This window comes from Gallinula chloropus, assembly GCF_964237585.1.
Source record: "Gallinula chloropus genome assembly, chromosome: 3".
Classification (NCBI taxonomy): domain Eukaryota; kingdom Metazoa; phylum Chordata; class Aves; order Gruiformes; family Rallidae; genus Gallinula; species Gallinula chloropus.
Genome location: NC_140087.1, coordinates 101,551,748 through 101,579,119, shown reverse-complemented (window position 1 = coordinate 101,579,119; position 27,372 = coordinate 101,551,748). Strand labels below are relative to the sequence as shown.

General features: G+C 41.1%; 1 protein-coding gene across 1 annotated transcript; it reads right to left on the bottom strand.

Moving 5' to 3' along the window:
• Positions 1–2,226: 2,226 nt before the first annotated feature.
• On the bottom strand, positions 2,227–27,054 carry TDRP (testis development related protein; the record flags this gene model as incomplete). Its single annotated transcript, XM_084262038.1, has 4 exons — positions 2,227–2,572; positions 4,824–4,927; positions 13,960–14,019; positions 26,932–27,054. 4 exons carry the CDS (start codon positions 27,052–27,054, stop codon positions 2,227–2,229), a joined length of 633 nt encoding a protein of 210 aa, XP_084118164.1.
• Between the last annotated feature and the right edge of the window lie 318 nt (positions 27,055–27,372).

Sequence of the window (27,372 nt, the reverse complement as noted above, 5' to 3'; positions counted from 1 at the left end):
GTTTTCAATTTGTTTTAAGCTGTGCACCAAACACATCAGCAAGGTGAGAAACAGGCACTTGACAGTATAATGTGCAAGGCAAACCCTTTACTAGTCACAGTATAAATAGTTTCTTCAGGAAGGAAATGAAAAGTTCTCAGCCCATCTCTGAGAGCAAAATACTGAGGGCTGCTAGCGGATCTTTTTCCGTTCTTTTAGGTCAGCACCAACAACCAAACTAAATCCTACCTCCTACCTCAGAGGGTATTCCATAAACTATAAAATGCAGCATACTTCTCACCCAAGAATACTAATTCCTTCCTATAATTACCTTCAGCATAGATACTTGCCAAAGGCAAATACAGAGTTTACTCACAGACTAAATGATGCAATACAAATGCTAACCCTTTCTCCTCTACTGGTGTGTTTTAATATATAATGCCAACTTTACAAATACATTTGCCAGTCACAAGATCCCGTTTTGTAGCACAAAACACTGATGTTCTTTTTATATAAACTTAAGGACAATGTGTTTTACCATCTTATTACAACAGGAAAAAAAAACCCAAGCCATTTTGTAACAGTTTCCCTCCAGACACATCCCATCAGCAATCTCCAAAGAACAGCTACGCGGGAGCCACAAGCCAGCAAACGGCATGTGCGTTGGGAGAGAGAGGAGAAAGAGCGAGCTAGGAAAGGAGTCATGTGGCAGGAATGGAGACAAGGGACAAGCTCAGGAGAAAACTGCATGCATCCCTTTTCGTCAGCATAAGCTTCTTGCAAAGACAGGTTTGCAAGGTACCCATTACATAAAGGTGTATGTGTTCCTGTAACAATGCTGATTCTCTCCGAAATGCTAACCTGGTCTTCCGGCTGTACTGGCAGTCCAGAAGTGTTCAGTCCTGCTACACCAGCTTAACAATCAAGAGAGAAAAGCCCTACTGTTTATTTTTATTAATCTTTTGGTTTCATTATTCCCCCCCACCACCACCCCCCACCCTGTGAATGTTAACTTAGTATTTATATAGGTCATATAAACAACATGGAAACCCAACTTTGGATCTGGCATCGGCTGCACTGCTAGTGAGAGACAACAGGCTAGAAAGAGGCACTTTTAGTATTCTTATATACATTTCAAATCTCAAGTTCAACACTTTACCTTCTTTTACCAAAAATTACAACATCAGTAGCTAATAAGACAGAGCTTTATAACAGAAATGCTTCAGACATCGTGTGCATGCACGTACTTTGATGGCTCAGTTACTCGGTTATCCTGGCAATGTGATCCAGGGTGTAATTCAGTCACGGTTTATGGGGCAGGAGTGGAAGGAGCGACACAGTGCAGAACAAAGCAGCTGTTTGTAGAACAAGGATCAGCTCTTGCTAAGAATGAAAACATATTCCCTTCCATAAGAAGCAACTTACCCCTACATTCAGAACTATGGATACTGAACATCAAGACCTTCTGAAACCCTACTCACTGCCTGCTTTCCAAACGTTTTATTTTTGGCATAACATGCATCTTAAAAACTGAGCAGCTTGGCTTTGTCAAAAAATGTTCTGTATTAAAAAGAAATAAAAAACAAACCAACAAAACCTCTGGAAGACCCATTTGACCTGACTATTGGTGGAGTTCCTGTGATAGAAGGAATTACACTAGAATAGTATTTTCCCATTTCATACAGAGTATAGCACATTGTGACAGCTGAGCATCTTGTGTGCGCAAGCTGAAGCATATGCTGAGGCTGAAGATTTGGAAAACACAGTCTATTAAGTCTAAGCATTCTCCCTGCAAGCGACAGATCAGTATTCATAGTTAAGAAGGGACAGCATCAAAACTAAAATTTTGAGTGGCCCTCAAATACCAGGAAAAAAACCCAACAACCCAGGACCTCAAGCCAGTGGAATTTCCTACATAAGGCAGTCAAATTTACAACCAGTGTATACATTCACTAAGGAATTACATTTTTTTGGTAAAACCAACAATCCAACGTACTGCAGAGTCTGAATGTGAAATATAGGCACAAAATAGATTCTCTACTTTTTTTTTTCAGTGTGGAAAACATAGCTATTTAACAATGTAATAAGAAAATTTACTATCAGGTGAGCAAAAATTTGTAACAATCTGAATAAAACAAAGTACTGTATAAAGGTGCAATATTGAGCAGATTCGATTTTGGTTTAAACATACAAGTAAATCATGGAACCTCTCTCTTCTTAACTATAAAGTATTTCACATTACCAGTATCATTCTAGTTCTTCCCAGTTGTCAGTAAGGTTACCTTTGCTTTGACGTCGAATACTGACCAGCTTTCCAGCTGACTTGATACTCCACCTGGAACTGTTTCCTGAGCTGGCCAGGTTTGTGTATTTTGTGGAGCCTTTGGTTTCATCTTCCCAGCCAGACCAGGCTGTATAGTCACTTAAAGCAGCTGCTGCATCGCCGGTCGAGTCAGCAGCAGTAATCTGCGGTGGTTCCCAACCCTCAATCTCATCTGGTTTTCTAGACTGGACGTTCTGCTTTATCACCAAACTGTCCCAAAAACCCGACTTCTTTTCAGACTTCATCTCCTCCTTTAGCTTTAGGTTTGTTCTAGAACAAATAACAATGATGAGGTGATTACAGAATCACAGAATCGTAGGGGTTGGAAGGGACCTCGAGAGATCATCGGGTCCAACCTCCCTGCCAAAGCAGCTCCCCAGCTCATATTGCACAGATGCCTTCACTTAGCAATGCATGTTTACAGTTTACAATAAACACTCAATTTATTCATTATATTTTATAGTAAGGAAGGGTAGTCAGTTGTTAGCCTTCAACACATCTATTACTGGCAACTTGAGGAAAAACACCCTCCTACACCTGTAAGCCTGAACACGGTACAATCTTGCAGGGATAAATCAGGAGTGAACTGAGAATGGCCATTTCCTATTACAGAGAACTTAACTCTGCCTCCATAAATTACTCAGAACTGCCTTTGGGAATGTATGAAGCATATTAGCATGTAGTAGAACAATTTAGGACTTGAACAAAAAAAAATTCCCTGAAAAACAGACCTGGAGGTAGGGTAGTAGAAGGAATATCAAAATGCTTGGTCTACCACCAGCCCTAACAGTCATTCACTGTATTCCTCAGTTTCATATACCTGCTATCACCTTGCCAATTAAGCCTTATGCCCTAAAACTGCTGATGTACACTGTATTAGGATGTTACAGATACCAGCAATTTTTTCATAAAGATCTGCACAACATTTTGAAAACAGTTTGTATTTCTGGTAAGAATTCCCCAAATTTCCTCCCCAAAACCAAGAAAAAAACCCCAACTTCTGATGTATTTTCTCTCTCAAATAGGCATTTGGAATGCTCCTCATGTTATTACATTTCTTATCCCATTAAGAACCTTCAAGCTATCTGACTTATTTCACATTTGCAGCGTGAAGCATTTAAAATACAGAATGTCAAATATTTATGCATAAGTTTATATGCAGGGTTGTGTCTGCAGTCAAGCAGCAGACCACGAGACCAGGCTCAACAGCAGTGGCAAATCACACAAACTTCGGGGTTCAATGACCTAAAGAGCAAATTGAAAACATTATCTGCTGGTAGCATACAAATTCCTTGGCTACAAATAAAACCACCACTGAATTATTTTACTATTTCTATTAAAGGAACTTTTTTCCCCATTAATGAAAGCTCGACACCATCATATTTAAATAGAAGCAACTAAAGCAATACCTTTAAAATTACTTTGCCCTTACTGAATTTTGAATTTACGATTAGATTTTTCGGAAAAAAATCAGTCTATGGCTGAAGCCAGCCATAGACTCCAAACACTTCTCTCACATTTCATGAGTAGTGCACTTAAAAATTTGCATTTCTCTTTAAAAGTAAAGTAAAAATTGTGGTATGCCATTATAGGAAAACACTGCCAAACTCAAAATGCAAGCACTTTTCAGAGTAGTGCTAAAATAGCTTTGCCCATTTGTGGTAACTCAGTTTTCACACTACTGCACTCTTCACTAGTTACTTGATTCCTATATTCAGCATCAACTGCAAAGGATCCTTGAAGCAACCTAGTAACTTGATAACACCCTGAACACTGTTCAGGGAGAGGTGCTGGGGAATTTGGGGAAGTTTTAGTGAACAGGCCTCAATGAAAATGGAAATATATGTATTTATATTCTATACATGCAGATTTACAGACATGCATAGTAACATATAGATATTTCAAAGTAGACTGGAAGCAAAGTGTACGATGAGGAGTCCCACCAAAGCCAACACTGGCTGCAACAGCTACACTAACAGGTGGCACGTTTTTCCTGTTCATAACCTAGGCTTTTCTGTAGCACACGTAGGTAAAACCTACATGTACTTGTAGCAGCAGAACAGTCTGCCCTGGGGAGAGGTCTGCTCTGTTCAGAGAACAGCCAGCTCAGACAGGGAAGATGTGTGGATCCTGGAACAGCTTTAACCTTTTCAGGTGTAGACAAGATTTCAAAAGAGAAGTCTACAAGACTTTCAACACATAAAAAGGAAGGAATTTGTAAACTCAACCATAACTAATCCTTAAGAGGAATGGGAGAGGGTGAGAAAGACCCTTGTATTCAGAAATCTTTACTCCTTTACTACAGTAAATTATTATGCAGCTAAATTCCCTTTTCTTCCTGACAGACCTGAGAAGTTTACCACTGGTATTTGTCCTGCCTTATTCACTGTAAGCCTAACAGATACATAATTTTGAAATGTACATAAATCTTTCTTTATGATTCAACTTCCCTCTTAGCATCCACCTTCACTACTCTGCACAGCTACTTTCTATTCCTGACAGACCATTTGGTTTTACTCACCCTTTGGATTTTGGAGACTTGCATCCTGCTAGCAGTTGCTGTTCATCATCTTTATTGAACATCGATGTTACTTCCTTCCAACCCCGGAAACTCGCACCTTGAACCTACACAGAGAAGCAAAACATCCTCATGAATGAATCACAGCAGGGAGTATTGCTGCCGGGCAGCCAGAGCCCTGCGTCCTGTGCACCGCAGAGGATGGCCCTGCTGAGAAAAAGAGCAGGCTGGGTTACTGCAGCAAGAGCTCTTTCCTGCTGAGCAGAGTACTAAAGCTTCCCGGTTTGCAGGGCATGGTAAGGGATGTTGGTGAGTACAGCCGGGCTCCTGGATGATCTTCTGCAGGTAGGAGCTTCTGGCTCTGTTTTAGTCTATCACAGTAAGAAGGGAATCTGGGCAGTTCAGGAAACAGTTTAAGGGGCTTCAGTAGACAGGAATGAAACACACAGACGTTGCTAGAAGGGGGCACGACAGGACAGGACAGCCAGCTTTATCAGGAAACTCTTAAGATTTAACCTGTTTTGCACTCATTGTTCCTGTTTTTAACTCACCAAAACTACTTCTTACGGCCCTGCAGGCAAAGAGGGTAGGAACACTGGCTCACCAGTGAAATGTTAATATGTGGCACTGGTGCACTGCAGTGTGCTCTCTAAAGGTACTGCAACATGGAACATAGATCATTTGTTCAGCATTTTTAAAGGTTTGATTCCCTCTCTCCCAAAGCAAAAAAGCCAAACCAATGGTATTTGTTATCTTATTTTGATAGCACACTTAGGGACTCTAAGGGAAATGCACAAGTACAGCGTATGAAAGGTGCTGTTCTTTCTGGCAGGGTCTGGTAAGAACCAGAGAGTGACAGTCTATCAGTGTTACTTGATTACATTAAAACCTACAACAATACATTATCAAGTATAATAAACAATCAAAACAAAATTGTCATTGTCAACACAAGTGAAGGCTTATTCATCACCTATAACTATGCTTCATCATCCTTTTTGCAGAACTCATTGGTGCTAATTAGTATCAATTTGATGTTTCAGTTTTCATTGATTACAGTTTAACTGGTACATCCAGACCTTCAATATATGAAGCATCACCTACAAACTGAGCACAGACACCAGATAGCAAAGACACTGGTACCACCAACTCCTCACCTTTCAGAAACCTCTACCGTTTACAGGAATAAAACAGCTTCCTTGTTACTGCACATTAGTCACAGAGCATTTCCATCTCTTGTTCTCCTATTTCACTGTGTCCTACACCCTCACTTCTCACCCACCCTCCCTACTCACATCTGAACCGCCTCAGCTAGTCTGACTCAGGAGACATAGCAGGTCCATTTCAGGATCAGGAGGCTGGTTTCACCTAGACTCAGTTTCACTTGGTTAGATACAAACAGGGATCCAGCTTTGGGCAAAGCTCTAAAGAACTCTGAAGAGGAAAAGCAGAGCAAGCCCAGAGCAACGTCCAGCTCTCTGGGATATGGACAGAACAGGTAACACAAGAGCTAGGTTCACCACAACCCAGGCCTCCATGACTGCTCTGCTCACCTCCTCCTAAACCCATGCCTAATCTTACCATAAACCACAAGCCTTCCTCATGGCTTCACAAGAAAAGCAACAGCTTCTATACATATTTTTTCCACTGTGAGAATAAAGGGAGTACAGATTATAACAAGCAAACTCTCGTGTTTAAATTAAACATACGCTCTCTAATTATGTTAAAAATATGTAGACAGCTACCATCAACTTTGCATCCCTGTGGCAGACTCACCATACCCATCTCACAGTGCAAAGCAAAGCCAGGCAAGCAGCAGATGATACCTTCACACAGATACCTTGCAAAATCCTGGCGTTTAAACTACCGGGCTCCCCAAGCAGTACTAAACATACACTGCTGCTGTGGTGTAGAAATGGCCTAAAACCTCAATATTCATCTGTGAGGGGGTCTGATCCTGTTTCTCTTGTTCAGCAGAGTCCTGTAACAAGTTTAACATGAGGACTTGCTACTCTGATTTGGCCTCCTCTCACTGCAAATTACTTCACCCACAACAAACTTCCCAAAAAAGGAAGAAGCTCCAAGAAGTTAGCTGCTAAAGGAAGCAGTTTGTTTAAAGAAAGAAGGAAGAAGCTGGGGAGGGAAAAAAAAAAGGGGGGGGGGGGGAGTTAAAAGAGAAACTCTACAAAGCACTTAGCTTTTCATATGTTAAAAAACCCCATCTTGTGCTATCTTACTCAAATTCTACTATTCCAGACCTTTTGGGGAAGGAATACCTGCAAATCCACAGTTAAAGGCAGCACCTAAAAGCTCTCACTGCCTTGGTACTTTAGGCCTTTAAACTGGAAAAAGACACAAATAAATCTCAGTGATCTAGTTTATGTATAAGCTTGTCTTTCTTCATTAATGGTGCTTCATCAAGCCAGTGCCACATAATAAATCTGCAGATTTAAAAAAAACCCCATCCAATAGAAAAAAAAAACCCACCTCATTAGTAGTTTTCAGGTAGCAATTCAATACAGAGAACTTGCATAACTTACATGCTATGTACCTTTACAGAACAGCCTTGCTGAAAGACTATTTGGAGATAAGAATTTATACACACAAACGTGCTCAATGTAAAAAATATATATTTTTATATATATGCACATATATACACACACATACATATATATACACACACACATGCATATATATATATATATGTATATACACACCTACCCATACACCTTTTAATCTAGAACGTCATCTTCAGTGATACAGCTCCAACCTTTGCTGCATTGTTTTGGATACCCAAGTAATCCTCCAAACAAACAAACAAAAAAAAAATCCCAAACCAAAACAAAAAAAACCACAAAAAAGACCTCAAAACATTTCTTAATAAATTCCTGTTAATATCCAGCCACAAGCATTCTATATTCTTATCTTGTATATTTTTAAGTTTAATCTCATTAAGCCTGATTCTGATTTACAGATCTCTTCAGGAACAATTATTAGGGAAGTTCTATTCTATGCATACACTGTAGCATTCCTTCAGTATTTTCATAAAGAAGTACTTCCACAATGAATCCGTGGCATTTTGCTAGGACATACTTCCACCACTGCTTGGGGTTTCCAAAGGAAACACTGCAAGGACCACCAATGTGACATTGGTCTACATAAGATCACCAATGTCCAAGTAGACCATATTTTGCTCATGTGATAAAATTAATTGCACAATGCCTACTCCATATTAATTGGACTAGACTGAAAGAAACCCCAGAAGGGCAAGAGTACAATCAGAACCTCTGCCTCCCATGCCTGAGCCTCCTCTTTCTACACCTGCATACACCACGCTGAACTTGTGAAGCATCTTTTCACTCAACTGAAGAGGAGTGAACAGCTCGCTGTTGAAAGTCTTCTTAGTGTTCCCATGCTTGTGAATATAAACCTTAGCAAAGGAGGAGATCAAATACTTACTTCACACTTCCAGAAGCTATTTTTCTGACTACTGAACTGTTTAAGACAACAGTCTTTCTTTTTGCCTACTGCTGTCATGTAACTCGGTCACATACTAAAAAAATCCTTCAGAAGAGCCCACTGCATTTCTGTGCTTCTTCTCAATGCTCCTTGAAGCCCTTTAATCAACGGACCAGCACCGCCACCAATGCAGCCAGAACACTTACAACTGTCTGCTGGTAGGTACAGCTCAGGAAGGAGATCTTCAAGTCACCAGTCTCTGAAACCATCAGTTTGACACACAGAGCTTCAAATCCATCACAAAAAGGATCAGACAGACAGTAGATGCATAAATGGATACCCTCTATTTAGAGGGATGTATCCACTAATATCTCAAAACAATGATCCCTGATGTTGGGAGAAGAGGTCCTAGAAACATGACAAGATACACTCTTCCTGAACAGCATCTCCCGTTGCCTCAGTGAAAGACAGACTGGCAGACTAGATGTGCCAGTCTCTGAATCAGCTGGGAATTTCGTACATTCTTACAGAGCACATGGAGAAAGACCCAGATCCCAGAACTATCAGCTTCTTTGCAATGGGATGTCAAAGGAAGGTCAAATAAGTAAGGAAGAGACTTTGGTAAGCTGACTCCTAACCACACTGGAGATTTATCTCATGTAAAAAGATCTAAGTTGTGCAAAGTATGAAAATCCAATGCTGATATGGTCTTAAAGCATCAAGCCACTTGCAGAGGTTCTATATTTCATTTTTATGATGTAACTGTCTACACAAAATGCAAAAATACTACTACAATTTTCAAAAAAGTTTATGACTCACTAGCTTGTATTCTCAAACCTTTAAAGTAATTTTCCATGTGTCAGTGGAAAATGAAGTAATTTAACATCCACAGTTCAGAGAATCACACAGCCATTATAGCTGGAAGGGACCTCTGGAGACCATCTAGTCCAACCACACCGCTCAAAACAGGATCAGCTTGAGCAGCTTGCCAGGGATCACATACAAATGGGTTTTGCGTATCTCCACAGCTGGAGTATCCACGACCTCTCTGGGCAACCTGTTCCAGGGTTTGACTGTCCTCATGATAAAAACATTTTTTTTCCTAATGTTTACATGATATTTCCTCATTTCAATTTGTGCACATTGTTTTCTTGCCCATTCACTGTGCACCACCAAGATGAGTCAGACTCCATCTTCTTCACACCCTCCCTGCTGCTGGTGCACGTGCAGAAACCTTTCTTGTTGCTCTTCATTTTCCTCACCAGATTTAACTCTGGGTGGGTTTCAACTTTCCTCTCACTCTCGGGTGGGCTTTCACTCCATTTCTGCATGCCCAGACTGTCTCCATATTCCACTCAGGTCACTCAACCCTGCTTCCAATTCCTATATGCTTCCTTTTTATGTTTGAGTTTTATCAGAGTCTGTGTGAAAAAAAGTAAAATTTTAAAAAAAAGATCAAATGAAATGTCCATAAGGGACTGCTGTGCAGCACAGTGCCCTGTGCAATCATCTAAAAGGATCAGTAGAAGTAAAATTACACAGACATATTAATCCATTAACTGATGGACTACAGAAAAATATCATCATCTGTCCCAACAGGCATCCGAAAAGCTCAAGCCCAGAGCACAAACTCTTCCCCTTCATTAGAGAAAATTCCAGCTTATGAAGTACTTTCTCCGCCACAAGAAAGCTGCCATTTAATTAGCATTCTCTTCTGAAACTGGAAGCACAAGTAGTCACTGCTAGAACATCATGTAAAGGATGTGGTGTGTATCCCTAGTCTGCCTGCTCTTCTTCCTCCCCTCCGCACTGGCGCCCATCTGTCAGTTTCCCACAGAGAAGACTCACAAGGTGGCAGATCTGGTTTATCAGATGCTGCTGCTGAAAAGGGTCAACCCAGCCAAATCCCTGCTCACATATATTCTGCCTTCTGGATGCTATGGTTCTGTACCTGTGTGAGCTGTGGCAAACTGGTACAACTCACTCAGCCAGAAGAAATCTTACTCACTAGTTCATTTTTGCATTTTTTGCATTCTTTTGGGTTAGTGATAAGAAACAGCTCATTGTCCATCAGTCACCAAAAAATGTGGAAGTTAGGGGCAGTAGCACCTTCTCTGTAGCAGCAACTACTAGATCAGCTCAAGCACCCTGGGAAAGTTGCAGCCATCTATCCATTCTGCTCCATAGGTACAGTGTGGCTTCCCCAGACTCACCCCCAAAGCTTCACTCTGTAAACTCAGCCCATCCAATATGGCTTTTGTGCTTCATTACCTATATTGAGTCAAGTGAATCAACTGCATCACATTTGATGACTACAATTTTTCTCTTTAGATAAAACAAGGATGAAAAGTCAACTCAAAGTTAACTTTATAAAAAGTATCCCAGAAAAGGACAGCCCCTCTTAAACTGGATATATCCTATGGAAGTCAAAGGCATTATTAGCAAAAAATACTATAGGTATACTATTTTCACCACATGAACAATTTCTGATGATTTACGGGACACTCAGCTTCCCACGCTAGGTAAACAGGCAACAAGTAATAAATGAGCAATCAAAGAGTCTACCAGGAAACAGTAAAGCATCACTAAGAAGAATTTTCAGTTAATTTTGCCATCAAATAAAACCATCATGGTTAATTTTACCATAGTTCACCATTAGAGCTCTACTAGAGAGCAAGAAGGTTCATAAAAAAATCAGGCTAAAAGGCAACAAACCAGGAATACTAACAGTTGGGCATAAACTAAAGAAGTAGATTTGCCTAACAGCAAATTTAAAAAGTACATTGCACAAAAAAGCATGTAGTTGTAGGTGAACATGTACTATAGAGGAAATCTCTGTAAATTTAACTGAAAACAGTTACATCTATTCATCAGATGGATGGGGTTAATATACACAAACATCTTATTATGGGTGGGGAAAAAAAAGCACAGAATTCAATCAAGAGAAAGAATAACAGCAAAGACTTGGGGCACTATGTTAGAGGTACAAGACAAAGAGGTTTTATTTCAAACAAGAGATTCCAGTAAGGTCCAGTATTGCTCTGATGCTAAAATGGCTCTGCTTGATGAGCGGGTACCTTTGCTTTCAATACATTCCGGAGGCTTTTCCTGGCCAGCACGGCCCCGTAGCACAGAAACCACTCTCTGTGGGCTACAAGACGCCACATAACAAGAGTCTTAGCAACCAAAAAGAGCAATTACAGGGGATTCTAGCTGTATACCTGCAGTGAGAATCAGCATGTTCAATGCCACTGTGCAGTTAAGCAGCTAATCCCTGAAAAGTCACCGCTCAGCATGTATGAAATTAGATTTCCAGAAATCTATATTTTGGCCAAGTTTTAGTAGACCTTCAGAAGTATTTTCAGAGAGGATTGACAACTGATGAATCAAAACCCTCCAGCAAAGCAGAGACACTCCACAAAACACTTCCAGGGTTTTTTTTTTTTATAAATATAAACAAAAAGAACGGATTTTCCTCTCAACCTTGACAGAGAAGAAACAATTGTTTGTCCTAAACTTCCCTTCCTATTCCCCCTGAAAAAAAAAAAAAAGAAAAGAACCTAAAAAGCTAGGGATGGAATTTTCCATAAGTACTTTACAGCTCAATAAAGTAACAACTAAATGTTTTACAATAAAAAAACACCAATCAGCTTTAATTAATGTTCCCACATTATAGGAAACCTATTCATAACATGCAAGAACTCACGTAGCAGAAAGCGGGTAAAAAAAATCCAAACCAACCTCCAGATTTGCCTTCTACGTATCAAGGCATTTGGGGAGGAATTTCTCAACTCCCTCAACTGCTGGTGTGCAGACCAACTCTATTTTGTGGCATGCCTTAGCTGGAACTTCAGGATTTGGCCCTACCAGACTGTCCTAATATCTTCAGTTTTGTTGCTAAAATGATATGTTTTGTTTCTCAAAGCTCCCTCTTTTCAAGAGCTGGCATAATGACAGCTATCAATGAAGTCTTCACTGTACTTCAAAGCTCAGCATGTAGGTGAGACCCCCAGGATAATCTTTGCAGAAGCCAAAGGGCCAGGCACAACGCCAGCATGGGCTCCAGATATCTGCATTCTGTGGAGCATCGCTAGAGAGGGAGGAACTGTGAGCCCTGAGATGTCAGGAGGCTTTCTGAACTAGCTACACTTGCCTTTCAGGAGAGCTGTGAAGAGGGAACTTGGAAAAATCCAGCACTGCAGTTAGCCTGTCCTCACTGCTAAGTGGGCAGATTCCTGCATGAGCAGAAACTAAGGCCATTTTCCAACCTCCATCTCCAGCCCTTACCACTGGCCCCCACTTTTGCACCTCCAAACCTAGGTCAGAGGCTTTTCTCTGTGAATGTGCATCAGGATTGTCTTAAAACTCAGGTCTTAGAGACCAGGACTGCTCTCTCCCTAAAGCTTCATCCACTGCCCTTTTCTTCAAGAACTTTGTTGTTCTTCACCATATGGCTTCAGCATGGAGACAGTTTTATTCATGAGATGTACATACTGGTAAGTCCACACATATAATTCATCTACCTTTTCTTCATGTATTAAAGATTTTGGAATTTCTGGAGTATCACTATACTGAGAGCCTCTAAGATGAGAGAACAACCAAATAAAATACAGGAGTGCTTTCAGAAACAATAAAGAGACAGTGAGAAGGATAAGGTGCTTTTTTGTGAATACATTTTTAAGACAAGGGTGGTGTTTTACTTTAAAACACAAAAATACTGCAGCTCAGTGGTTTGCCTGATGAGGTTTTTTTTAATATATATAAAGTCAAAGCACACACTTAGCAAGCCTTCCTGAATGACTAAGTAGGGGATGAAAGACCTTGAATATAGAAGAAATTAATTTAAAGAATGTTTCCCTAAACATTCATCATCCAGCATGAAACAAATAGTAGTTTATGTTTTCATAAAAAGGAATACATTTCTTCTAAAAAGCAGAAAAGGTATAGTGCAATCTGACTTCTATTTTCACTGAAAATAGAGCTGCATCTGAAGTAGAACAAAAAGAAGGCAGATGTTCAGTTTATACATATTAATATACAGTATCCTATTACACTAATGAACCTATTTTTAAATGCTTTTCTTATACCTATGGAATTTCAAAACAAGCTCTAGCATATCATAACAACTTCCAGTTCTTTCATCTCCTACTACTGTATTTTAAGAACATTAAAAAAGATTCTTGGACACATATCAAGGTAAAAATAATTTCACTTCTATGCCTACTTTTCTTTTCTGAAAAAGACAGAAGATAAAGTCCCTAACATCTTGCAGTCAGAGAGCCAGCTGAGTTACATACAATGGAATAAATAACCCCAACCCCTTCTGGTTTTTATGTTTTCATTGCTGGTTACAGATAGTATTTAGTCCTTCCTTAGACTTTGGTTATTCCTGTGGCTTATTTTTCATTTCATGTTTTAAAATGTATCGTGTGGAAGAAAAACACTAAGAAACTTTCCCTACCCATTAATGAAAGGAAATAAGGAAATTTCTAACTAATACCACACTGTTAATGTTACTTCAGCGAGAACCCTGTGACCAAGTACCATACGTAATTATAAAATAATGAATTAAGCACATAAATCTCCTCCTTAACCAGGCTGTACATGAAAAACTGGTAACTGCCTAACACACATTGACTGAAATATATGTAAGATTTTACACTTCCAAAGAACAGTTATTTACCTTTGTTGCAAGTTGTGACACTGAAGATGAAACTTCATCATGAAGAAACTGGTCTTTATTCTCAAAAAAAGGATAAAGATAAAAAAGGCCCACAGTCAGTTTTGGTTTGGCAATTAGCAGTGAGACATTTTAGATTCATAAGTGCTTTTATTCTGTTCAGCCCACCATGAAAGAAAATTGACAAAATACAATCACAATGCACAACTAAGTGAACACTACTACTAAAATAAGAAATGGGAACAAAACAGCACTCTGAATGATGAAAAATGCTGCAGCAGATGTACAAAACAAAATCAAAACCCTACAAAACCAAAATCCCCACACCCCAAAGGGAGCTCAAGAAAACCTTTGCATTGCAATAACTTTAGTACAATTCAAATTTTTAAAAATGAATTTGAATCTTAATAAGGATCCCCATATTGTTTGTATATACACGGATTTTCTGTATACCACACTAGATGATGGAGTTTGCAGCATGTGTAGGCTGGGGAGAGACGAATGCCCCAAGGTTACTTCCTCCTTCACATTAAAAAGCATTAAATTTCCCTAACTAAAGGACAGGCTTTTGCCCTCAGTCCTTTCCTCTCCATTTATAACTGCAGATTTCTGAAGCAAGCCAGAGTGCTGGAGATGCTGGTGAAGGTAATTCAGTAGGGTAGCATTTGTGCCCATCTGTGAAGTAAGCCGCTGTCTTAGTACACTCACCCAATCCTGTGTTTAAGCCACTTATTGTTTCAAAAATCTAATTTATCAACTTCCTTTTCAACTGAAGTAAATGCTCTATGCTCCATAAGCTTAGTTTTTGGTTTAGGGTAGCTCCACAGACATATCCCAAGACACAGAAAACACACAGTATCCCAGCTCCTACGTGTTGCCACACACCAACAGCATCGGAAAGAGGTGCGAAAGCCGCCACGAGAAGCGTTAGGTACTTCTAGTCGTATGGGCCCTCAGGTCTATCAGCTTCATTTTGAGAGGCCAGCTTCAAATCCCATGTGTCAGAGTTGGTTTGATTGGATTTTTTTTAATTATATTTATTTATTTGCCTACCAGTGTTGCTACTCGCTTTGTAGGCAATACATTAGATTATACAAGGGGCAAAGACGGAATAAGGAGTATTTCCAGAACAAGTATGAAGACCGCCACGCTGTAGTTCAATAATAACTGTATGCTGAACCAGAGTGATCTGTAGATAGCTAGCTTTACTTGTTGGGGCAGAACACAGTCAGGAACTCCTGTGATCATCCACAATGAGAATATTACTTCCTGGGGATCTTAATAAGTTATTTAACTTCCAGATTTCAGTTAGCTCCCTTAAACATGGAAGAACACTATCATAGATGGCATACAAAAAAATTACAAAGTTAAGATTTGTGTAGTACTCTAAGATAAAATTACTTTCTCCTTTTTTTTTTCTTTTTTGTTTGCTTTACTTTGAAGAGAATCACTGACAATATTTTAAGTGGAAATGCCCCACACATAACATTTCAGAAGTTTCCTCATTTCTCCTCAGTACTGTCAGCCCTCAAAACCTGTGGTAGAGGTTGCAAAGCCTTACACTTAATGTGGTGGCACCTCTGCTCAGGCACAGGGTAAGAGCTAGAGAGTACTTCATTTCATTTGTCCAAATTTTTACCGAAAAGAAAAAAGAATAACAAGAACTAGGAAAACCTCAAGGAGACGTATAGTAAGAGGAGAAATCTCAGACCTCCAGAGCTGGCACAACTACCTGTTTCAACAACCAACACCACTGTCTCCAGAACAAACATGACACCGTTAGTACCTTCCAAAGAAATAACACCTCTCACTTTAATTCTTCCAGCTCGCCAAATATCTTAAGAAGAATAACATAAGTATGAAAGTGTACAAAGAGACATCATGCTCTACTACAGAGAAGAAAAAAAGAGCAAAGTATGAAAGCATACAACCTCTAACAAGCCAGAGCACAAGGAAGCAAGAGTGCAAAGCAACTTTTACAGCGTAAGCTTTTAGGGGAAAACCCGGAGATGCAGCGAGCACCTCATGTGGCTAGGAAGTCAGCATAATAAAATGTGAATACAGTTGTTGATACGAGATGAATTCAGCAGGCAGAAAGTGTGACAAATAGGACTATTCTTCTCTGTCAATACAGCGCTTCTAGTCACAGACAAGGTGCTGCCTGCCTCCTAAGGAACGAGTCAGTAGTTGCCCTACGTTCATGTAGCAGGGGCTAATGGTACGAAGACAACACAAAGTTAAAAGATACAAAATAAAAGATTAAAAGATATGAATCCATCAAGAAAGCAACTGTCAAGAATCCAAAGCTAAAATACATTTTGCAGAGTGGAAGACTGTTGTGGTTTTACATGGCAAGGTTCTGGTGGAGAAGAGAAGGCAGCGGGGGTGACTTCTGCAAGAGCAGCTAGAAGCTTTCTCTAGGCCCAGCAGAGTAAGCACCAGCTGGGCTCAAGGCCAGAGTCATTGCTGACCAAAGCTGAGCCCATCAGCAATGGTCATAGTGCCTCTGAGTCACATTTAAGAGAAAAAAACCCACAAGCACCTGCTTTTTGCCACTGGAGAAGGGAATGAGAAGATGTAAGGAGCTGTGCAGACACCAAGGCCAGTGAAGAAGGGGGGGGAGGGAGGCACCCCAGGTGCTGGAGAGAAAGATGCCCCCACAGCCCGTGGAGAAACCCATGGTGGAGCAGGTGTCCCTCTGCAGCCCGTGGAAGATGATGGGGAGCAGAGACCCCACCTACAGCCCATGGAGAGGCCCCATGCTGGAGCAGGTGGAAATACACAGTAGACACTGTGCCCTGTGTTGGTGGAAGTCTCTTGCCAGCACTTGCAGCCCAAGGAGAGAGACAGAGACCCATACCAGACCTGGTTTGCTGGAGGGAGGCTTGTGACTCCATGGGGAATCAGGCTGGAGTAGTCTGGGCCTGAGAGACATTCTAGGAATTATAACTGCACCCCATAGCAGTGACCCACACTGGGCCAGCTGGTGAAGAGCTGAAGCCCTGTGGGAAAAGACTCACGTTGGAGAAGTTCATGAAGGACTGTCTGGAGCAACGGAAAGGTGTGAAGGATGCCACACACACACACACACACCCCCCGCCCCTGACACAATGGGGAGGAAGATGGGAGCAAAATCATGACTAAAGTGAAGTCTGCTAAGAAGGGAGGGGTGGGGGGTGGTGCTTTAAGATCTGGTTGCGCTTCTCATGATCCAACTCTGGTGTCACTGGGTGTACAGTGCAGTGTAATAAATTAGAGAGTTTTTTCCTTTATTCTGTGTTGAGTCTGTTTTGCCCATGACACTGATTGTGGGATGATCTCTCCCCGTCCTTATCTCAACTCCTAAACTTCTCAATATGTATTTTCTCCCCTGTCCAACTGAAAAGGGGAGTGATAGATCAGCTTTGGTGGATATCTGGCCTCCAGCCAGCATCAAACCACCACAAAGACCTACCAAGTATCTATAGCATCCTTTCAAGATGCCCAAGGAGTCTTGAACAAATGTGCATTGTATCTACCCATATATTAATCCCTTGATTGAAACTGGCCAGTAGGTTTTTCAGCAGTGTCAAAGAGACTAGATTTCCAATCTGTGGAAAATGCATTACTAAGGAAAACAGAGAAGCAGACCAACGTCCCACAGCAAAAGAAAGTGCAGGAGGAGCACGTGTTGGGGCTCAGAGCCAGCTGCAGCCCACGCTGCAGGGAGGAACCTGACACTGCGTGGTAAGAAGGGTACCGGTGCCACAGAAAAAAAATTGAGAAGTCATATACAATCCATCTTCATTTGTTACCCATAGAGTAATTTGCATTTTTTTCCAGTGATACATTAGTCCACCCCCTTTTGATACTTATTCTCTACTTTCATAACCATGCAGAGGTCAGGGAGCCTACAATTTGCTTTTTCAAATTTTCTTTAGAGGAAGGTGTGATGATGCAAAGCTACATGTAAAGAGTGAAGACAAGCTTTTTTTATTATCCTGCCTAACTCATGCTGATGCTGTACACTTATAAATTTTTTTTTTTTTTTTAATCTGGGTGGTTTACAGTTATGAAAATGCATTTTTTACTTCAATTTAAGAGACAAACATGGATCACATTATAGTATTTAGGTGACTAACTCTGAACGCAAGTGGGAAATGCTGATCAGCAACCTGAATAGCCTTCCAGTTCTGGCAGGGGAAGGCTGGTATGCACAGTGTGTTTTCATAAGGAAACAAGTGCCCTTTTGTTGGACATGCTGCAAGCCATAAGGTACTCAAGGGATTAATTCAACTAGCACACAAACCTTTTTGTAGAGAGATCAAAATTGTAATCTACTTCCCTCAGCTTCCTTTGTGGTAAAGTAATTAATTAGTCTCTTTAGATCATTCACTTTCATAAATCAGGCCAAGATGAGGAAGGCTGGACATCAAAGAGTTAAGGCACATAATGGCATCATCTCACCCTGCATGCCCTTCTTTTGCTCTGGTACATAAAATGATATATTATTGATTTTCCTCTACCCCATTGTGGAACCTTCCTATCATACACACACTATCTGTCAAAGCCGAGCACGTGTAAGAGCAAACAAGCTATTATTAAAAGAGTAAGTCCCTTTGGTAAAAATTCTCGCCCTTCCTCTGACCTATTACATCCCCTCTGCCTATTGCCACACCTTGTTTAAAGTCTAGGTTATCATGCCTGGAAATGCAAATAAGATTAGGAACCACAACATATAATCAAGAGAGACACTCCAGGGTAGAATTTAACACAGTTCCTCGTACTGCTCTAACCCCAGTAAATAATTCAGTCACATGAAATGGGAATGTCACTCAAAAAAAAAAAAAAAATCAGAAAACTTAACCTCTGAAGTCAAAAAGATTCCCAAAACACCAATGACAAACCAGTCACACAACTATATGTACACACCCTGACCAGAGACAGTCCGCACAAACTCAGAAGATCACACTGCCAGATCACCATCTTAAAACACAGCTAACAAAAGAAACTGTTTCCTGGGGTTTGAGCAGGATCTTGCTATGTTGAACGAAACAAACAGGACTAGAGCAGACTACTAATGTAAAAGTCACTCTGGTAACCTAATTTTAGAACTGAATGAAAACCAATGCAAAATGCATGGGTACGAAGGAAGTTATCAGTGGGAGATGGGCGGCATCTGGCCTCGTTTGCTGCTGCACCTATAATATACACCTGGAATGTACACCTTTGCTGCACCATAATATACACCTGGGAAAATGCAGTGTGTGGATATATACTCTCTGAGTCATGAAATTGAGGAAACAGTGATCAAATGTAAATGGGCACTGAAAGAACTGTACTGTTCTCAACACATCCTTTGAACACAGCTGAAAAACAAAGCCGAGCAACAAAGCTGAACTGTACCTGAACACTCACTCAAAACCAAACATGACATTTAGGGAAAAACAAGGTTTGCAATTTCAACAAATAAAGGATGCATTACTCAGTGGTACATAGCTTTCCTCTGGGACACGAGGCTGAGTGTTGAGCAGACCCAATTCCCATGCTGAACCATCACTTGCCTCTGCACCTTTCTGGCTGAGGAAGCCTAGACTGAGATCAAGACTATTTCATTAGTCCTGTCCATATTTCATCTACTGCTAGATCTCAATCTGCCATTTGTATGTCCCTAAATTAAGTGAGTGAACCAAACCAGCCATGTGGGTAGGTGGTACAAATTGAAAGTTTTCTATCAATATCACCAATGAAAAATATTAACTTAGACATTTCTAAAGTCTGTTCATGCTCAAGAGTAACTCAGTATTTTAAATTCATTTTTCTCTTCTATTAAAAAATACTTTTCCACTCCAGATTGCTTACTATATATCTAGAAAAAAATCTATGTTACGGCAGTAAACCATTTTAAATGTCACTGTGATTAAATAGTGACAGTGACCTCTATCCTGAATGTTTCCTCTGCCAGCCTTCAGCAAAACTGAAAATACTTTGTCCATAAGGAAAATGAAAACATAAACATCTAAGTATGTTAAAGAATTATACTTTCATCTTGGGATATATTTAGTAGACAACACTAATCTTGAAACGTGCTTCTGAAATATAATTCACCAGACCATTTCCGAAAGAACTTATTTCACTCTGCTGACTGTACTTCAGATTCAGCAGACAACCCCATCTAATGTATTTAAACATGCTTCCATCTTCCAGGCTCCAGCCTTTCGTAACAAACTCTGTGTCATACAACCACTTCAGTTACCACTCCACATTCCTTTAATTTCAAAGCAGAATATCTAAATTATTTCCATATTTTTACTGTCAATTGATATAAAAGGCCAAACTTACTGGAGAAGATTAATTTCAGAATGTAAGTATTTACATAAGGATACTTCTGTAGTTCTCCATTTTATTGGCATCACAAAGATAAACATCAGAACACCAAATTCCTATGCTCTGTTTTAACATCAATACACATGGCTATTCTATTGTTACATTATTGTGCATCTCCATAGCAAGTGGTTATAATACATCTTACTCAGACTTTACTTCTCTGAAACCTTTTTAGGAGAATGTTATTAAAGATTAAACACCCTAAAAATACTTTTAAAAGACCATCTCATTAAGAATTTCATTTTGCCTAATTTATAATATTTCTAATATGCTTCAAGAAATGGAAGCAGCTGTATTAAGATCAAAATACCATCAGTGTCAAAGCTGAAACAAATAGGAAGGTCAGAGAATCAATTTGTCTTCAACTGCTACGACAACTCACATATTCCAGTGAAGTTTTCAATTTTGATGAAACTTCTGACTGAAAATCTGTCAAATATTTTAACAACTTTTCCATCCTAGAAGTTTGTATTTGCCTTTTTTCTGATCCAGAAGACAAACCAACAGATGCTAATTCAAGAGAGTAGCTGACATAGAATTTTTATTGTCATGGCATTTGCCATTAAATTACATATGTTAAAAAATCCCAGCTCTTGCCCAAGTAATGGCATTACTTTCAGAGTATTCTTTCTGCAAAACTGGTTGAACACATTATTTTGACGTGCAGCCTTTATCGGAACTGTTGATACTGGCACAGAGCTAGTAGAACCCATCCTGGAGCTCCCCACAAAGAACCAATGATGAGACTCATTGGAAATGTACCTCTAATGAGGGCAGAGCTGAAAGATAATCTATCTATCTACTAAAGCGTTCAGTAACTTCTAGTAACTCTAATTATGTCATGGATGTCTTCACACAATCTCACAAATAGATAGATTCTATAAAAGCATGGGAAAAAATAAAGCTATTTTATCTAAAAGATTCAATACACTAAGCTTTTTTTTCAACTCAAAAAGCAATATATTTTAGCTTGTATATTACTGGTAACAAATCCAGCAGTGCTAGGAGAGTATGGCTCCAGAAACCTCATAAAACCCCATGAAGATACAACAGATAGTTTAAGGCAAGCGGATCTCAAGAAATGATGTGGAGGAGAAGATAGTGGTTTTGTGGATCAGAAAGGGAATAATTCTGTATTAGGCTGGAGGGGAGGAAGACAAACAAGGCTTCTGGCAAACCCAGGCGATCCGAGCCGGGAGCGCAGGACTGGCTCGAGGAAAGATACAAGTGATAGAAACCACAAAGAGGGGGAGAGGAAGGGGATGTACTAAGAAAAACCTTGAAAGCAAGGCCCGAGATTTGAATGTAAATGTCCTGAAACAAAGGGAGGCCAGCTGAAGAAATGGAAACCGAAGGATGAGGAGGACTTAAACTTTACGCCATAAGCAACAACATTAATATTAGCTATGGGATTTGCAGGGACTAGGGGATGGGGAAGCGCAGAGTAGGTATTGGAAGCTGCAGAGGAAGTAATCAGTGTCAGGATGGGAAGTGAGGGTCTGCACAAGAATTTCAGCTGTCTAGACAGAAAGAATAATAATAATAACAATAATAAAAAAACCCCAAAATAAAACAAACCAGACCTGGATTTACGGAGGAAACACAGTAAAGTATTGGACACAAATTCTCTTTTGCACAATAGATAAAACCACTGACAACCTTCAGCTTACAGACTTGACTGAAAGAAATAGACAGATGCTGATGTTGTCTGTAGTAGGAGAGAAAGCAGACAACATGTTCTCCATAGGACTTTTAAGAGTCAGAATAAGCCACAGAGAGGGTTGGTAAGAGGGGAGAAGCACATCTGATCTGGGTCAACTGCGTAAAGATGACAGTATAAATGCTAAAGTGAAGCATCTCAGAAATGAAAGGGGCTTAAGAAACAAAAAAAAGGCCTACAGGCCTGAAAGACACACTCAGCTCTGTAGGGCTCCAGGAAGACTGTGAGAAAGAAACAGGACCCACTCAAGAAGCTGCTGAAAGATGAATGTGACAAGGAGGAGGAAAAGCAAGAAAGGCAGGCCAGGAGAGGGCTCCGGAAAGTCTTCGCTGTCAGTCCCACAATCTAATGTTCAAGAATGATGACAGAATACAGGTGATGGATTTTAGCCAGGAAAATGTCACCAAAATGTCACAAGAACAAGTCTGTTGAAAGGAAAAAAACAGGCTAGCAGAGAAGAGCAGGTATGAAGGAATTATGGGAGTACTGCAGGCACACACTGAAATGGTCAGAAAGTGAAGGAAAGGCATTAGCTGGATTAACATTGACTGCTTTATTTTTTAATTAAAAAATACCCTTATTCAACATATTAGCAGAACATAAGAAACGCTGCTCAGCTCCCACCCATTCCTGCAGGGCCTGTCTGAGTTCGATGGATTCCAAGATGAAAGGCAGTATTAAAATTGTACCAGACACTTAAACATCTTCATTAAAATAGATAGCTAAAATTCTGTATAGCCAAATTTAAAACATCCAGTGAGCAAGTCTAAACAAAATTCAGCATAAAACATGGTTTTGCACATACTCCCTTTGAACATAACAAAAAAAAAATACAACTGGGGAAAACAGATCAAGGCAAAGGATCTGAAATATTTTTACATGAAAGATGAAGTTGCAGAAGATAATATAGGTCAGCTTGACACCCAATCCCTACCCTCATATACAGATGTATTTTAAAGTTGAGCACCATTTTACATCAGGTGCATGCCATACTGACATAGCACTGGCATCTCTGAGGACTGATTAGAGGATAGCAGGCTTGAATCAAGGCGAGCATAGCATGACTGCCAAAACATTGCCTTCTAGACGTCGAAACCCAACATTTTCCCTTTCCAAAAATATAACCTCAGTTTGAAACATAATGACTATGTTACAAACTGAATGCAAGTCTGGCCTGCATCACTGTACATTTATGGTGTATTTTGAGACACACAGAAAGAACGTGAATTTCATGTGTACACGTGTGTAGTATTTACATTGTGTTAAGTTGCCTTCATGTACTAATTGCAACTTTAGCCAAAAAAGCACCTTCATTGCATAAATTAAAAAACTTATGCTTCAAAGCATAAATTAAACTTCTAAGATTCAGTCTAAAACTGTCTGATCTAAAAAAATATACAATAATCCACACATTTATTTACACAAGTACTGTTTCAAAATTTACCTCTCTGTCTTATCTCAGGAAACACCTTACTATTTTAAATAAGTGTTAACAATCAAAGTACTTGAATGTATGCAGAAACTTTTGTTAAGAAGTGGCCACAGGCTGACAATTCCCTCCCACTGCAATTTTCATGTTCTAAAATTTGTCTCTGTTCTCCCCTGGAACAAAATCAAACCATTCTGTATTCCGCAAAACCAGACCTGTCAAAACTTCCTCTTTTTAGATCAAACTGAGCTTTTCTATTTAAGAACTAGCAACTTCTACAAATTCAAATCTGTGCTTGATTATCCCCAGATAAGTCTTCCATATCTAAATAAGATTATTAACATTTCTGTAGACTAACAAAGGATTTTTTTCTTTGTAAACTTATAGGAGCCCGATCCTTTGTTGCTGTCTGCAACTGCAATGTCCCAATTATTAGGTTAGAGCGAAGGAGTTCTCATCGTGCTTCTCAGCTTTGAAGAAACAACATATAGAACCAACATGTCATCACACTGGAACACTTTCAACCTGGTCCGTTTTATTAACGACACAGATGTGATTACCAGTTCCTTTGCTTTGAAGTAAAATGTTCCAACATTATTTATCGCACAAATGGTACAAGCTTGAGGATTTTCTTCCCATTAAACAAGAAAATAAAGGCAAAAGAGTTTTGGGGGAAAACAACATATTAAAAATCAAAGTCAAAATGCGATGACTATGGTTCATCCTCTCTGTTACCAAATGACATGTGAAGAAAGAACCCAGAGGAAATTAAATCTACCAGTAAATTTCTCTACGAAATCTAATGTTGGGCTTCTTAATTTATCAAAAAGTACTCAAACAAATTATCTAGATATCGGCCCCCAAGACAGAAAATTAGGGAAGCCCCAGATCTCTTCTTGGTGAGGTACAGCTTATGCAGGCTGTACCATGACAAGTTAAACAGAGGAGAGGCCAAGGAAGACCAACACTTTCACATGGACAGCTAAGGTACAAAGAGAACTTTGCCCTTAACTATTCCATGCTCTGGTAGTGCTACTGTCCTCCCAGGTCAGGAGTTTGGGCAATGCAGGTCAGGACGCAGTAGTAACGGAGTGTAGATCATTACCAAATCCCCCTGGATTTCACTCCCTTACAATCATATTATTGGGAGCAAAACCAGGTTCTGATGAAACATCAAAAACATCAAAAACTAAAAGCAAGGCCCTTGAACCAGATCAGCCATAACAAGCTGAACAAGCGCGTTCGGTTACCTCACGCTTTCTCCTCGACACCTGCCTAAGCCACAGACATACCCTATCTGTGGCTGACCTAGAAGCTGCCTTTGATGGATCGTGAGAATCACAACGATAATCAGGCAGTCACAGTTTTACATATAGTCTACCATTCTGTAAAGTGTACATAAACTCTAAAATAACTGCATTTAAATGGCTTTTGGTGGGTTGGGGTTTGTTTGGTTTGTTGGATTTTTTCCCCAGGTGTCAAATCTTCTTTGTTGTAACAGGCAAAACATCTAATAGCTTCTGGTTTCTACTTCAGTTTCTGTGCCAAGCCACACTACAGCCTTGCTAACTTTTCTGAATCCTTTATCTTCAATAATATTTCATTTAGTGCCTTAGAATAATTTATTTTCCCACTGACACCTTCCATAACAAAAAAGCATCTTTTATTCCAGTGCCATTGGTAATAAGACACTGGGAGCTGGAAAGGAATTTTCTTAAAGTTGCTGAAAATGGCAAAGCATTTGTACCAGAGATCACTGTCATCACCATTATAACTTTTCACCACTGGTAATGGTAAAGAAGCCCAGGATAGTAAAGGCCATTGGACAGGGCAAAAAACCCCACCAAATAAACAAACAAAAAACCCAAACAAACAAAAAACCCCAAATAGCCCCAACCTCTGTTGTTAACAGAGCATTGGGAGAACTGTCAGGACAGAAGACTGAAGAATCATCTTCTGAACAAGAGGCCAAGTTCAGGAGCCTCAGAGAGTGTTTGGAGCATTGAATCAGTGAAGCACTGAATCAGTGAGGTTTACTGGAAGCTTTTGGTATTGAAGGAGGGTTTCAGGAGGTAAACAAATCTAGGAGGGCTGTGGGTAGCACAAGCCAAGCAGCTTAGCAAAAACGATGGAAGTTTCCAAGCACCTGATGATATGAAGCCTATGAGGCAGATGTTAGATGTTGTATGAGAGATTGTGAGAGATACTTCAGGTCGCGCCCAACACCACAGTCACTCTTCACCCCCTGAAGAGGGTCTCCAAAATGAGTATCTGTTCTTCCTATCCCACAAAACAAGATCCTATGCATCCATATGAATCTTCACAGCTGCTGTCAAACAAGTAGCAAGGGCTCAGTCTATTCCGTTCACTGTGCAGGAGAAAGGACAAGGCAAGGCTGAACTGGGGAGCGGGTTGGTGATTTTGGCTGCTGGAAGATGGACTTACGGAGTAACTGCTGTGATTTGTAGCCAAGCATGTTGACAACCCACAGCAGTTGTCAAACAGAAACTCAAGCACAACAGATTATCTAGATGCTTACTTACTGAAAGAGCGGAGCCTGACAGCCATAGGGTGATACAGTTGGGTGGGTTTTTGCACCTTCTTTTGAATACAAACCTCATCAGTTTGCAGCCCGGAGCAACTGCTTGATTTAGATATGCAGGCCTCCTGCAACATCTCATCCAACATCTAAAGATACTATGTGGCAGCAGGAGATCAGTTCAGCAACAAAGCAGTATCGGCCAGTGTAACAGGCTTCTGAGCTGGATGGATGCCTAATTGTTATCAAGTTTTTGAAAGCAAGTCAACATTCTTTTAAGCTGTTTTGCCTGATACTCAACCGATACCCTTCCTTTCAGGTTGCATTTGTCTGGCAACCAGTACTTTGAGAAGGTCACTGCTGGTATTTAACTTACCACTTAACAATGAAAGCTTTCAAGTAAGATTGCGGCTATTTAAAGATAGCCAACTACCATTACTGAAACTATAGGAAAAGGAATCCTGCCAAAAGGTCAGTGCTCTACACAAACGCGAACACATCTGCAAATAAAGATTATGTTCTTACAAATCACTGTTTAATGTATTGTGCTTAACAGATAGGTTGCAGTGCCACTGTCTAGGCTTGGGAGAGAAAGTACCCTGCGGTATGAAGCCACTGGAATGAAGGGCAGCAAGTCCCAGCAATGCCGGAGGCCGGCTGCTGGAAGGAAACAGGGGAGAACAGACCAGTCAGCACCCCAAAAAATCGGGTGACAGTTGCACGCCCCGCGCACACACCCCCTTCTCCGACCACGGCCAGCCTGCCGGCACATCCAGGGCTGGGAAAAGTGATTACTCATGCCGCCGGAGAGGAGGGGAGCGGGAGCAGGGCGCGGGGTCGAGCCTCACGACCCCTCCCCGGGGCCCACGGGGCTCCCCCCCGCCCGCCGCCCCCTCCCGCCGCCAGACTCCGCGCTCCTACCTGGGGGGCCGCGAAGGCGGCGGCGGCGCAGGCAGCGGCGGGCGGCGGGCCGCGGGGACGCGTCTCCTCCTCCTCGGGCGAGTCGTCCAGCAGAACTTTGCTGCTCTTGTTGAGCTTCCACATGGCGGGCGCGGGGGTGGCGGCTCCCGCCTCTCTTCGTCCCGGCAGCGAGAGGGCCGAGGCGGGAGCGAGCGCTGCCTCCGCAGCCCCGTCCGGGGCGGCTCGGCTCGGCTGGGCACGGCTCGGCTCGGCAGGGCTGTCACCCCGCTGGGGGCTCCCAGGACGGGAGGGAGGAGCGCTGCCTGGCAGTGCCGGGAGTCCGCCCCCCGCGACCGCCTCGCCTCGCCTCGCCCGCCGGCCTGCTGGCGGCCCCGGCCCGCCGAGCTGCTGCCCCGGCCCCGCCGCCCCGCCTGGCGGCTGAAGGGAGCCGGGTGTGAGGAG